Raw genomic sequence first — 13,125 nt, 5'->3', positions numbered from 1 at the left:
TAGTAGCCTTTAGTTGGTTCATGTCTCAGTACTGGATAATATCTTTAATTTAAATAACAGTTTAATTCATGAGCCTACTATCTCCTTAATATTTATAGGTACTTTGTGAAAAGATCTCTGCACAGCTTTATGAAGAATAGTCTTAAATATTTCCACCTTTAGCATTGAGCAACACCTTTTTAAATGCTTTTTCCTGCTTTAAGAAAATGAATATTCTGTAGGCTATCTAAATCTTTAGGTTTATTCAAAAATATATGTATTCTTCTCTTCAGTGTATTTTAGTATGGCGTTCTTACTGAGTTCTACTAACTTGGTTTGCCTTTTACAGGATTGAAGATAAAACATTTACTTTTGAGTGCTCTTGCTATGTGTGATTTCTTTTTCTTGGTGGTTATTTTTTTAAAAAATTATTTAGTCATCCAGATAAATCCTACCAAAAAAAAAAAAAAAGTCTGTTCAAGCAAGTTGCATATTCTAAAAAGCTTATTTGTACAATGCCAAACATGCTTCATTAAAGATATAATGAAAATTATAATGCAGAATTTTGAGATCTTTTTTAAGTTCTTTGCATTGTATCTGAGATGATATTGTAAAATTTTCCATAAAATACCTAAGTAATCATCCAGGTGCTGTTAAAAATAGGCCCACTTATTTTAAAAGAGTATCAGAACATATTTTAATTATCTGAGCAGATGCTTTCATTAATACTCTCTTTATCCAATAAAGTTTATTACAGAATTGGTGGTCACGACGCAAAATGAAGAGAAGAGGGCAATCAATGGAGAATAAAATTTCTCTACCTCAGTGGGAAAAAGATTGGAATCTGCAACCTATGAATCTCCATGGTTTAATGGATGAATATTTAGAGATGGGTGAGCAAATTTGGGAGGTGTTGGTTTTCTTCAGAAAACAGAACTATGTTGCGTGTTAAGAGAATTTTTTGGAATTTACAATTTCTAACCATAGAAATGCCTGTCTAGTTTTACAGTTTGGCTTCACCACCATCTTTGTTGCTGCCTTCCCACTGGCACCTCTCCTGGCACTGCTGAACAATATCATAGAAATCAGGTTAGATGCATACAAGTTTGTCACTCAGTGGCGAAGACCTATGCCTGCAAGAGCAACAGATATAGGTGAGAGAACCTGGTGGCTGTTGCTGTCAGGAATCATCTCTTTGTATTTTATCTTTTTTTATTTCTTTCATCTTTTATTTTCCTCTTGAAAACACCTTAACCCCTGAAGTATCTAATGTGTCAAGATGGTAACATGACCATCAGATTTCAGTGACAACTTTAGTTTTAGGCTACAAAAGGATAGTTGCTTTGCTTAGGGGATTCCTCAAGTTTGTTTCCCATTTACAATAAGGAATCATAATAGTTTGAATATTGAAAACAGGCAAAAAGTATTTCAGGCTTCTGATTTGTGAAACTCTAGGTGTAAAATCAATTGAATTTAGAAATTAAATAAAAGGACTGAGTTAACTTTTAATTTAAAATTGAGCTAAATAAGAAATCTCTTTCCAGAAGCTCCTATTTGGAGATTTTAATTGTATCCTTATAACAAAAAACTATGGTTATGCCTTTGTTGGTTAGCTGTATCTTCTCAGCAGGTTGTGCCCTGCTGTAAGATTTGATTTGGGTGGTGTGGGTGGTGGCTGGAGTGTGGGGACATGGCTTAATCTTGACTAATTTTTCTGTCTCATAACTCATTCTCAATAAGAAAGGAAAGCTGTATGACTAATAATGACTTTATTATCACTAGTATGACTTTATATGCCTTAATGTGACTATAAAAAGCTGACTGCTTTGTTGAAATTTCTCTTGTTTCTAGGTATTTGGTATGGAATTCTGGAAGGAATCGGTGTTTTGGCTGTCATCACCAATGCCTTTGTTATTGCCATTACTTCTGATTACATTCCACGTTTTGTCTATGCATACAAATATGGTCCCTGCACAGATCAAGGGTACAGACAAGAAAAGTAATTAGGATATTCTTTATATATACATGTATTTTTCAATGGAAGCACAATTTACTGCTGTATTTCTGTAATAGCATAGATACATTTCTGGAAGCACAATTTACCACTGTATTTCTATGATAACATATATCAGATACATTTATTTTACATCTCTGCAAACCTTCACAGATGTGAAATGCAAGTAAGTCAGCCATTCCAAAGAGTTTGCAAGGTAGCTAGATTTATATGTGGAAAAACATGTCTTCCCTTCTGAATGCAAACAAAAAAGTTTGTACATTGCAGTGGTTTCTAGATCTTTTCTAGATAAGCTTTTCTTCTTTTCTGCACTAGGTCTATACTGTTTTCTCCCAGTACATTCTCAAACACACTTATATGCTCCCAAAAACAGAGATTTACTCTTCCTGAGCTGTCACAGGAAAAGAGAATTTATGGACAAAAATAATGAGGTGGGATAGGATGAAAAGAGACAGTATTGGAAAAATATTAGTGCTTAATGCACACTACCCATTTAAGAGAGAACTATGTAATTCTGTTTCTTCTTTTGCCAGTAGTGATTTGAGGTATTACAGCAAACCTGAAGATACAGATTATAAAAGGTTTTCTCATGCACCTCTTCTTAAATCTTCTTTATTTTTCAAATGTGCTTTAGTTAAGTTACAAGACATGTTTCAAAGAAGATAGGATGTTTTACATGTCTGTGGTTTTCAAGCAACAGCAAAAATTCACTCCTACAGTCATAAATCAATATATTTACATGACTTCTGTAATTTATAGTAATATTTTTTTGTCTTTAATACAACTGCTTGGTATATATAATTTTACTGTTGGTGAAAACTCACAAAATTTTTTTTTTTTTTTCTTTATGCTGCATTATTGGTGGCTGATTCTGCAGAGATGTTAAATTATTCCGCTCTCTGGATTTCTATCCATCTTTCCAAGTTCAGTCATTTTAGGAAACAGCTAAAAACACTGTAGCAGCTATTTTTGGTTTATATCTCCCAGTAGATAAGAAGCAGAACCATAAGAAGTGCTGCAAATAGACTTTTAGACAGCACTACACCTGAAGCAGATGTTAATCTTTGTTTTCCAATAAACTTTAATTCTCAGCATGAAACTTTAGAATTGCTTTTGTCCTGATAAGCAAATAAAGTATTATGCTCACAGTATCTGATAGCAGAATATGTTTACATGCAGGATGTTTATTATATAACCAATTTATGAAGAAAGTGCTGCCCATGTGGCTTTTTCTTTCAGATGCTTAAAAGGATATGTCAACAGCAGTTTATCAGTATTTGATTTGAGTGAACTCGGGATGGGGTACTCAGGATACTGTAGGTATGTTTCAATCACTTACTGTAATACAGGCATGGATATTAATGCAGACAGTAAATTAAAAGTGCTGAAATTGCTGGCATTTCTTTTTTGCCTGTAAAAGCGTTGGAGTTCATGTTTGTTCCACATGGAAGCCTCAGGTGAAAAGAGTGTGTGGTAGGATACACTACTAACATATTGGAAATCTGGGTTTGAAGTTTTTGCAGGACTCATGCAAGCAAGTATCTTTCATGTCTCTATGAGTTATTTAATTTTAAAGTTTTACCAGCTGTCAAGAAGGGTAAAAATTCTCATTTCGATTTTGTTAAGCATTCTGAAGTCAATTAATTAAAATACACAAAATTTTTTTTACCTCACTAACCCAGGTTGAGATTGCAAACAGTTATACAAGATGAATACAAGAAATACAGCATAAAAATGAAATATGACATGAGTGCACTTCTGTTTTCAGACTTCTGCAGTTTTGCAGTGAGTTAATTAGAACTCAAATTAGAATCATATTTAATTTATGCAGACTTTGTCTGGAGAATATCAAATGCTTATGAGCAAAGACAAGAACCAATTTAGAATCAACACACTTAACACTCCAGCTTTGTAACAGTAAAAGGAACTGTTTGCTCTGGAATTTTGGAAGCAGAAAGTACTGTTTAATAAACAAATTTATTTAATAGCCTGTATTCTGGACAGTTACTCTCCCTTTCTGTTTAATACCTCTTGAAGTCTGCTTTCACTGCAATTTCTCTCCTTTTAGCCAGATCTGGGATGAGCTAGAGACCACTTGACCACGTCTAGGATTTTGAGCAGGGTAATTTACTGGGTTTCTCTTTGCTTTGCAGGTACAGAGACTACAGAGCCCCACCGTGGAGTTCAACTCCATATGAATTCACTTTGCAGTTTTGGCATGTCCTGGCAGCAAGGCTGGCCTTCATAATAGTATTTGAGGTTAGTTGTGGGAGGGAACAAGTCCTTTCTACTTCTTGGAAGTCTTGAGTTGATACTTTACAGTAGTAAATTGTCTTTTTAATCAATTGTTTGTTCATTACAGTCAAGAGAGAGGAAAAAGAAGTCTTCCCCAAACTGTTGTCTATCAGCTGCTTCAAACTGAATTGACAGAGCATGCACTTACTGTAGAGCTCCTCTAAAATCATATTTCCTTAACAGTCATACATCATGTTGGTTCCCTGCCCAATCTTTCCTATTTTATTGAAAAAGAAGAAATGCAAGTTTTGTGTATACTAGGCACAGTTATTACAAGATAGAGAATCTGTTTCAGGAAAATGATACATAATCCTAAACAAATATAAAAGTAGAAAAATATGTACTAAGTTTGGAGAACATACTGCATGCTACCCAGGAATCTGATTACCTATTTCCATTATAAGCCCTGAACAAAGACTGCTTGTAGGTAGCATTTGAATTTGGTGAGCAAACTAGCAAATCCTGTAGTCACATCTTCATTTAAGTCACTAACTCTACCCTTTAATTTTTGAAAAACTTCAACATTTGTCCATTTCTTTTAGATCATTCATTTACTCCCATATGAGTGTTTTTATTTAAAAAAAACAAAGGAGCTTTTCAGTCGCTAATTGAATCTCAGTTCCAGTTTTGCCACAGACTTTTAGGCTCTAAAGTGTAGACCTACAAAGGAATACTTATTGATATATTAAGCATTTGTTTTTGTTTTTCTTTTCAGCACCTTGTTTTTGGAATAAAGTCCTTCATTGCCTACCTAATTCCAGACATACCCAAAGACTTGTGTGACAGAATGAGAAGAGAGAAATACTTAGTCCAGGAAATGATGTATGAGGCTGAACTGGAACATTTGCAAAGAGAAAGGAAAAAGAATGGGAAACAGTATCACCACGAATGGCCTTAGTCACCACCATACAACAAAAACACTTTGAAATTGGAGAGTGAAGTTACAAAATGAAGTCAGTCTGGCATCTGTGTGAGATTTGGTGGTGGTGTATATATGTTCTTGCTAGGCTGTACAGTTGCATACTTCAGTGGGCACTGGAAAATAGATGTTTGCAATGATGACAATAAAAAGCCTTACCTCTAGCTGGTCTATTGTGAGCTCCAATGACAATTGGCATTCAGAAATGTGCAGACAGATTAAAAATCTGGACACTGTTTTAAAAAAAGGCAATGGATTTTCATGCTGTTTATGAAGATACTATCAGTGTGATGAAAACAGCAAATTACCTGTGAACATATAGAATAAGGGCATGGCTAAAACCAAGTTATGTGATATTGACTACTTGTACAGCTTCTGATTGCTCAGCTCCATCTGTAATGCCTCTAAAGAACAGAGCAGTTGTTGCCTTTGTGGCCATGACTTGATCTTTCAGGCTTACTGTTTTGTCAGGTTTGTCCTAGTCTCTTGTTGAGATTGTGGATGTGGTCCTACCCTAAAAAAGGGGTCTGTGGCTGCTAAATATATACTATGCAGTTTAAGATTTGCACATCAGTGTCATTAATTTATCCATCTAGTTGAAAACCAAAAAGTCCAAATTCCGAGAGAAAACAGCAGTTCTAGGAGAATGTAATTTTCTGTTTGAAAATTACACAGCTGTTGAGTTGTCTTTCCACTTTTGTGTGTGGAAAGGCCATCTCCACACGTTTCCAGGGTGAAAGAGCTGTCATTTCCATGCTAACTGTGTTCCTGTTCCTCTTGATCAGTCTGGGCAGTGATTCCATGACTTCACAGAATGCTAACTTGAAATACTCCCATGCAGTGCAAATGACTTTCTCTTCAAAATACAATTATATCTTTATAGTATGCAAGCTTCTGCAGATATATATGAGATATGCAGTATAACATGTGGCTTGCTTGTTCAGGGAAGGAGAAGAGCAAAGTGTAACAACGTTCTTCTTATTCTAATAGTAAATGTTGCAGTAATGTACACTTTTATTGGCCTAAATATGTCATAACATTGGAGCTGGATACAGGCAAATATGTATACAGATTGTATATAAATGCATACACACATTGTGGTTACTCTTAGATGATTTATTATTATTATTATTATTATTATTATTATTATTAGTATGCCTTCTTACACTTTGGGGGGGATTTTTTCGATAAAATCACTAAAAAAGTAGATGTTCATTGAAGAATCAAATTTCAGTTTTTATGTGCAAACAGCATACTGCAGTGTTGCTTGTGCTTAATAGTTACATTCTGGTGATGAAATTGTCTGTCACTAACATTTCATAATACAGGAGAAGTACTTAATGTTTAAACAAGTTTGAAGGGATACCTTGCAGGGAAGGGAATGGATAAACAGAGTTACAGTTGTTCTGTTTCTCTTGTACAATTTTAAATAATGCTTCTCTATATGGGATGAGAAAAATCTGAAAAACAGAGTCAGCAAAGCACAGTAACCACAAAATCTACAAATTTTGACATTATTTTTAGGGATAAAGCTACAGCAAAATCACTGCTGACAGATATGGCAAGACCAGAATTTTCACTTATTTACATTACCCTGTTGAATTAAAAAGTGTGATTCCAGTACTCATTTGCATTTATTAGCACAATAATTTTATTTTGTTTCACTGAAATTAATTTCAAGAGCCCATCAAAGTGGGTAAATAGGATCTGGATTGTATCCAGAGAGCTAACATCAGACTTTTAATTTCTTCAGTTGTTTCACCACATTAATGAGATTTCTGGGTTAATTTCAGCTCTGTTACCAGACAAGGCACTTACAGGACTCTGTAGTACTTCATGAAAGGAGGAAATAAATTTGAAGATCTGGTCCAATCAGATACATTACCCATACATTCTGTGATAAAGGATTGATGGAACTCAGCTTGCCATATTTTGGAAAGGCTGTTCTGTTCCTTCATTTGTTCCTTCATATTCTGGGTTGTGCATTAAGTTCCTCAAGAGTCAATATCAGAAAAAAAAAATTACTGCACTCTCCTCAGAGTGAGTAGAATCACAACATTTTATTTAATTTATTGTCTTTCTGTCTCCTTCTGTGGATTGTCAAGCACTGTTTAACAGAATTAACCCTGTGTCACAGTTTTTGTTTCTGTGCCACCTAGTGATAATATTTCAATGCTTCAGAAGGTCACAGATGAGCTCTTTTTAATATTTTCTCTAAAAACAAAATGCCTTGGCTGGCCCAAGTTATAAAGTTATGAAGTCATATACAGGGTAAAAATCAGGCAAAAATTGAAAATATTATTTTATACGTTTTTGTTTCTGCTATTGACATTGGCATGTGTCAGTACATACCTAGGCAAGTTCCAATTGGACTTGAAAAACCACATTGAATTTTTTTTTTCTGATTTGAGATTTACATATATTTATATATTATGATTTTTTTTCAACACTGGAATATAGGAGTATATGAGAGGCAAGTGTGTAGATCTGAAATGGTGCATTTTATGCACTGGAAAAGCACAAGAAATTTGGAAAAACACTCTGTGTGTCCTTTACTTTTGGAGGACATCAACAATGTGTAAAGGTCTTGCCACTGTCTTGCCATTTGCTTAAGCTGAGAAACCTTTTTGCTCGACTTTGCTTATGCTGTTTTCATGGACTGCACATTATTTTCCTAAAGAATAATGCACACACTGTCCTCAGGAATAATGTATTTTTTGAATGGTGAATGATCTTTTCATATTCTAAATATTGTCTTTTCAAAAAAATGACTCGTATGACTAGACTGTGCATGCAGGCTGCATTTGTGGAATTTGACAAAGCTTTAGAACCTCAATTTGTGCAAAAATGCTTTGGATCATTGCAGATCTAATCTATGAAAACTTTGCTCTATGCATGCGCCCTTACAGAGACTGCATGAGCAACTGGATTTTTTTATATATAAAGTATTTGTTCAAAATGTGTTAATTATTCTTAAAAAAATTCTGCATCTTGATTCAGACAAAAGAAATTTCCATTTCAGAGATGGCACAAAGTCCAGATATGTGCTATACACCTAATTTCTTATGACATTTTATTCTAAATTTGTGCCTACTGTGTGAGATCTGAATTTTGGTGAATAAAAGAAGGAAAATAAGAATTCTGTTTTATTGGCCATCCTAATGAGAGGTTCCCTGAAGTTTGTCTCTACAAAGAGGGAGGCATTAAGAGTGCTCACAGCTGAGTGCTAAGGCTTGCCTGAGCATTGAGCTCAGGTCCCACAGCACGCTGATTGAGCGCCCTTCAGCAGAGATTTGGAAACAAGGCCAACCTCATGATGAGTTCAGTGACGCCTCTGAAGCTGTCACCCATGGCATTCTCCTGGAGAGGGTGGCTGCAGGTGTGCTCTTAGCTGGATTAAAGCTAATTAAAGCTGGATGGCCATGCCCAGAGGGTGGCAGTGAGGGCTGTTTCTCCAGGTCAGGAGCGTGGTGCCCCAAGGCTCAGGATTGAGGCCACTTCTGTTTAATGTCTTTATCAGTGATCTGAGCAAGGGGATCGAGGGCATCCTCAGTGAGTTTGCAGAACATGCTAAGCTAAGTTGTGTGGCATTGTTGGATCTGTTGGAGGGCAGGAAAGCTCTGCAGAGAAATATGAACAGGCTGGATCAATGGGCCAAGTACCAAGTCTTGTCCCTGGATCACAACAATCCACTGCAAAGCCACAGGCTGGGGGCAGAGTGGAAAGGACCTAGGGGTGCTGGTCAAGAGCAGCTGAACATGAGCCAGCATCTGCCCAGGTGGACAGAAGAGCTCACAGCATCCTGTCCTGTGTCACAAACAGTGTGGCCAGCAGGACCAGGGAAGTGATTGTCCTAGCACTGATGAGGCCACGTGTTGAGACTGTGTCCCATTCTGGGCTCCTCAGTTCCAGGCAGACACTGAGGTGCTGGAGCTTGTCCAGAGAAGGACAGTGAAGCTGTTGAGGGATCTAGAGAGATTAATTCATAGGAGGAGTGGCTGAAGAAGCTGTGGTTTAGTTTAGATGAGGATGTTCAGAGGAGTCATCACTCTCCACAGCCACCTGAAAAGAGATTGTAGCAAGGGGGGAATCAGCCTCTTCTAGCAGGAAAACAGTGACAAGGGAACACAACCTCAGGCTGCACACAGCAAGGTTCAGGTTGGACATGGGGAAGAATTTTTTCATTGAAAGCATTGGAACAGGCTGCCCTGGGAGGTGGTGGAGTCATCATCCTTGGAAGTGTTCAAGAAATGACAGGACATGGCACTTAGTGTTGTGATTTATTTGTTATGGTGATATTTGGTCAAAGATTGGACCTGATCATTTTGGAGATATTTTGCAACATTAACAATTCATCTCTTTCCTAACCTTTTTCATGAAAGGATTTATAGAGAAAATAGTGTCAGGGCTAAAATTTCAATAGTGATGATGGATGATAAGTGAGCTTTTGTTTTTGTTAGATGTTTCTTTGGAAGTACATATCTTCACTAGTATGAAATACACATCAGCTGTAGCTGTGCTTTTCCAACAACTAGCCATAAATTGTGTTCTGAGGCACAGTTAGGCTCAATTGTGTCCTGTGGAAAGCTCAAATGGAAAATGTCTAGACAGACTAGTAAAAATAAGTTAGTAGATAAATACCTTAATTTCCAGAACTTTCCTTCATAAAAAGTTCTACAGAAGGAAAAATACCTTGGGAAATACAGCTTCAGGGAGAGTATTAATATGGGGAAAGGCAACAGTCTGGGTGATGTTTTATTCTTAATGTGCCATTAAGATGATCAGTTTAATCGTATGAGTAATGCACATCTGCTCTTTCCTTGCTTTGGCTTCCTCCACTGCACACTCCAGCTGGGAGTGTTGCCAGAGGGAATTTCTGGAGCCAGGGAATCCACTGGAGTTACCTGCCAAGTCCTACATGGGACTTAGCAAACTTTTGCATTATGTCACAGTTTGTTTGGAGGCAAATTAGCATAGTTAGCCTGTAAAAGTCACTAATTTTCATTAAAACTTACTAAAACTAGATTTTTTATATATACTGGGCAATAGCCTTATCAGTAAAATTAATTTTATACAAACAGCTACTTATGAATGTGATAAAGTTAGTGGAATTTTTTTTTATCACATTTTCTATTTAGTTTCTATTTTTATTAAGAAAATGGACAGAGATAAAAACAGTGGTATCAGTAATCACTTACAATGCAGTAGTACTTCCAGAAGCATTTTATTTTTTTGAATCCTCATTAAGTGCTGATGTTGCTTATTTGGGGACAAAGTTTGAAACAAATGTAAGGGCAGCATTTCATAATAATGATTTGATGTTAAGATTGATTCTAGAATTCAAACAGAAGTTCATTTCTAGGCAGACCTGTTATTTTGTTCCAGTGCATGCTTTGTCTGGCTCAAATGCATACAGTGACACTTTTTGAAAGTGTTTAAGTGAATTCTAACCTATATGCCTGTAGTGGAAAATCTAGTAACTTAAAAAATTCCCTAAATCTTTTCTTGCTCAACCTCATGCTCACAAAACCCACATTGTTCTGAGGTAAAATTCAGCAGCCAACGTATGGAGAGTGAGAATGAGCAGAAGGCAGCAAAGGGCTCATGTTCACTCTAGAAAGTTTTGCTCCAGAATTGCAGCAGGCTCTGAAAAATAAGGGTTTGAGGATGAAGCATGGGGACAGGCCTCCTGATCTTTTTTTTCTCCTCTTTTGGCTCATTCTTTACTTATCCTCAGTGTTTTATTACCAATTCGGTAACAGCAGATTTTTTTTACAGGTTGTTTTTGGATGTCCCTTGCTGAGATGCCAAAGCAGAAAGTGCACAAATATTAGTCTGTCTGGTGCTTTTTACAAATCAGTGTGCCCTGATTGCATACTCAGTGTGAGACAGTGTGGGGCACCACTACCTGTGCCATTTCTGTCCTTCCAGCCACCTCCCCAAGCACCACAGCTTTTTCTCCTTGTGTCCCTTCCTCCACATGCACATACATCCTAAATACCCCACACAGTTGTATAATTTTTAGATTTCTAGAATGGATTGGTTTTGACAATTTTTGTCTGATATTGCCATTGCAAGCACATTTACTAGAAATTTGGATTTCTAATAACCTTGGCGTAACCGTGACAGCACAGTGTTACCACAACAGCACAAAGTTCTAGTGGAACAGTAGGGAAATCACTATGCCATGGTACACAGGAGCTTTTTAAATCCAGGGCTGGGATTTAGTCTCAAAATGTTGATGGTGAAATCCCTCTTCACTGCACCTGAGATGACCTTGTGTTAGTTCTGTTGGCTCATTCTATCTTCTCGATTCAACCTCTGTATTGCTCGTTGTTCTCTGTAGTTTGCATTCTTACTGACATGAGCTACTTGTTAGGATGCAACAGGGTAAAAAATTAGGATTAAACCAAATGGAGTCTAAAGCTAGTGAGATTTTAACCACTGAGAACACGATGATTTTTCTGTTAATAACGAAAAAAAAAATCAGATCACATTTTATTTTCATGTTCTATTTAAATGACTTGGAGTTTTGTATTGAAAAATCTTCCAAACTGTTGGCTCTAATTTTTACCTAGAGTAGTATCACTGAAATTTTGGTTCTTTGAAATAATCTCATGTAAAATCTAGCTGAATAAGATGGTTCAGTCATTTTTTTACTCTGATAGTCCTGGCTAACTTGCAATATCCTGATCATAAGAGATTTCTTAAAATGTGTATATATTTGAAATTTATGTAATGTTTAAATACAGCTTGATTTCTAAGTAAGGAGTAAGAATAAAATTTCAGCTATTTTTTCTACTCATGAATCTACACTTTGTAAGTAATATTTAAAACAAGTTTACAGTATCAGAGAGCGTTTTGGAGAAATCTACTTTTCTGTGCAAAAGCTGTAAGTTCCTCCAGCATGTTAGCTTTCAGTTTCTTTTGTGTTTTAAGATTGCTTTTACAAGCAGCTATGTACCCCAGAAGTAAAATAAGTCACTGAGGAAAAAGTTGTAAATCTGATTAACTATTGTAAGACACTTTTGGCATAAATTTGTCTTTGGGATGCTATTTACTTTATTAAGGTTTACATATACAAATGCAACTACTTGCTGTATCATGCACATTTGATTATTACTTTTTTTTTTTTTCAGTAATAAACTTTGATATCTTTGAAAAAGGCTGTGAGCTTTATTATTCCAGATATTCAGAGATAATTAAAAGCAATTGTATACTTGAAAAGGGAGTGCTCATGAGCATTCAAATCATAGTCTTGTAAGAAAGTAATTTCAGGGTCATGGTTCACTCAGGCATTTTTAACAATTAAATATTCAATTATTTTGGCCTCAAGGCACAGCTAGACTGAGTTTTCAAATTTTCAGTCATTTATGTTGTACTGCTTTCACTAGTGACTAACAATTTCTTATATTTAAGCTCTTCTAGGATTTATCTGTTCCTAGTTTCATAATCTCAATTTTTCACCCCAAGTGGACATGCTAGATCTGCCTCTGGAAAGATCAATGGCTCAGCATGTAGAGGAAATGAGAAGATAACTAAACAGATTAACTAACAGGTTAATTAACTAATTTAAAAAGAATGGAAATTTCTCTGAGTTCCAGTTTTGCTAGAACTTATCCTTAAATCTTGCTAGAAGGCTGAATAATGAATTATGGATTTTAGCCATCATATGTTGTCATGTATCATCCCCCTGTTGGAATTGGAAATAACCCTTTGGCTGACTCCACTAAAAATACAGAAAAAACTTGAGCTCAAAGTGTAGCTTTAGTTGTAATAAAACCAGTCTGGCAATACTTGAAGAAAAATCCTTCAGGATATTCCTGAATTCCAATATTCCAATAGCATTTGGAGAGAATGCAATTCTAGCAAACCTAACTCACTTTTTCCTGACATCAAATGGATAAATTGAGATTCT

At 35.9% G+C, this 13,125-nt stretch overlaps 1 protein-coding gene across 3 annotated transcripts in view; it reads left to right on the top strand.

Moving 5' to 3' along the window:
* The window catches only part of ANO3 (anoctamin 3), a 153,656-nt gene extending 147,339 nt beyond the window's left edge, over positions 1 to 6,317 (top strand). For all 3 annotated transcript variants that reach the window (XM_086891994.1, XM_086891995.1, XM_086891996.1), the window contains 6 exons: positions 727 to 872; positions 981 to 1,133; positions 1,831 to 1,978; positions 3,233 to 3,313; positions 4,147 to 4,252; positions 5,004 to 6,317. In XM_086891994.1, the coding sequence (XP_086748120.1) occupies positions 727 to 872; positions 981 to 1,133; positions 1,831 to 1,978; positions 3,233 to 3,313; positions 4,147 to 4,252; positions 5,004 to 5,186 (817 nt within the window). In that variant the 3' untranslated portion in view covers positions 5,187 to 6,317. The remainder of the gene's footprint in view (positions 1 to 726; positions 873 to 980; positions 1,134 to 1,830; positions 1,979 to 3,232; positions 3,314 to 4,146; positions 4,253 to 5,003) is intronic.
* Positions 6,318 to 13,125: the final 6,808 nt, after the last annotated feature.

Source organism: Cyanistes caeruleus, chromosome 6 (assembly GCF_971803275.1).
Source record: "Cyanistes caeruleus chromosome 6, bCyaCae1.hap1.1, whole genome shotgun sequence".
Classification (NCBI taxonomy): domain Eukaryota; kingdom Metazoa; phylum Chordata; class Aves; order Passeriformes; family Paridae; genus Cyanistes; species Cyanistes caeruleus.
The sequence above is the reverse complement of the archived record's forward strand: the minus strand, read 5'-3'. Positions and strand labels throughout refer to the sequence as shown.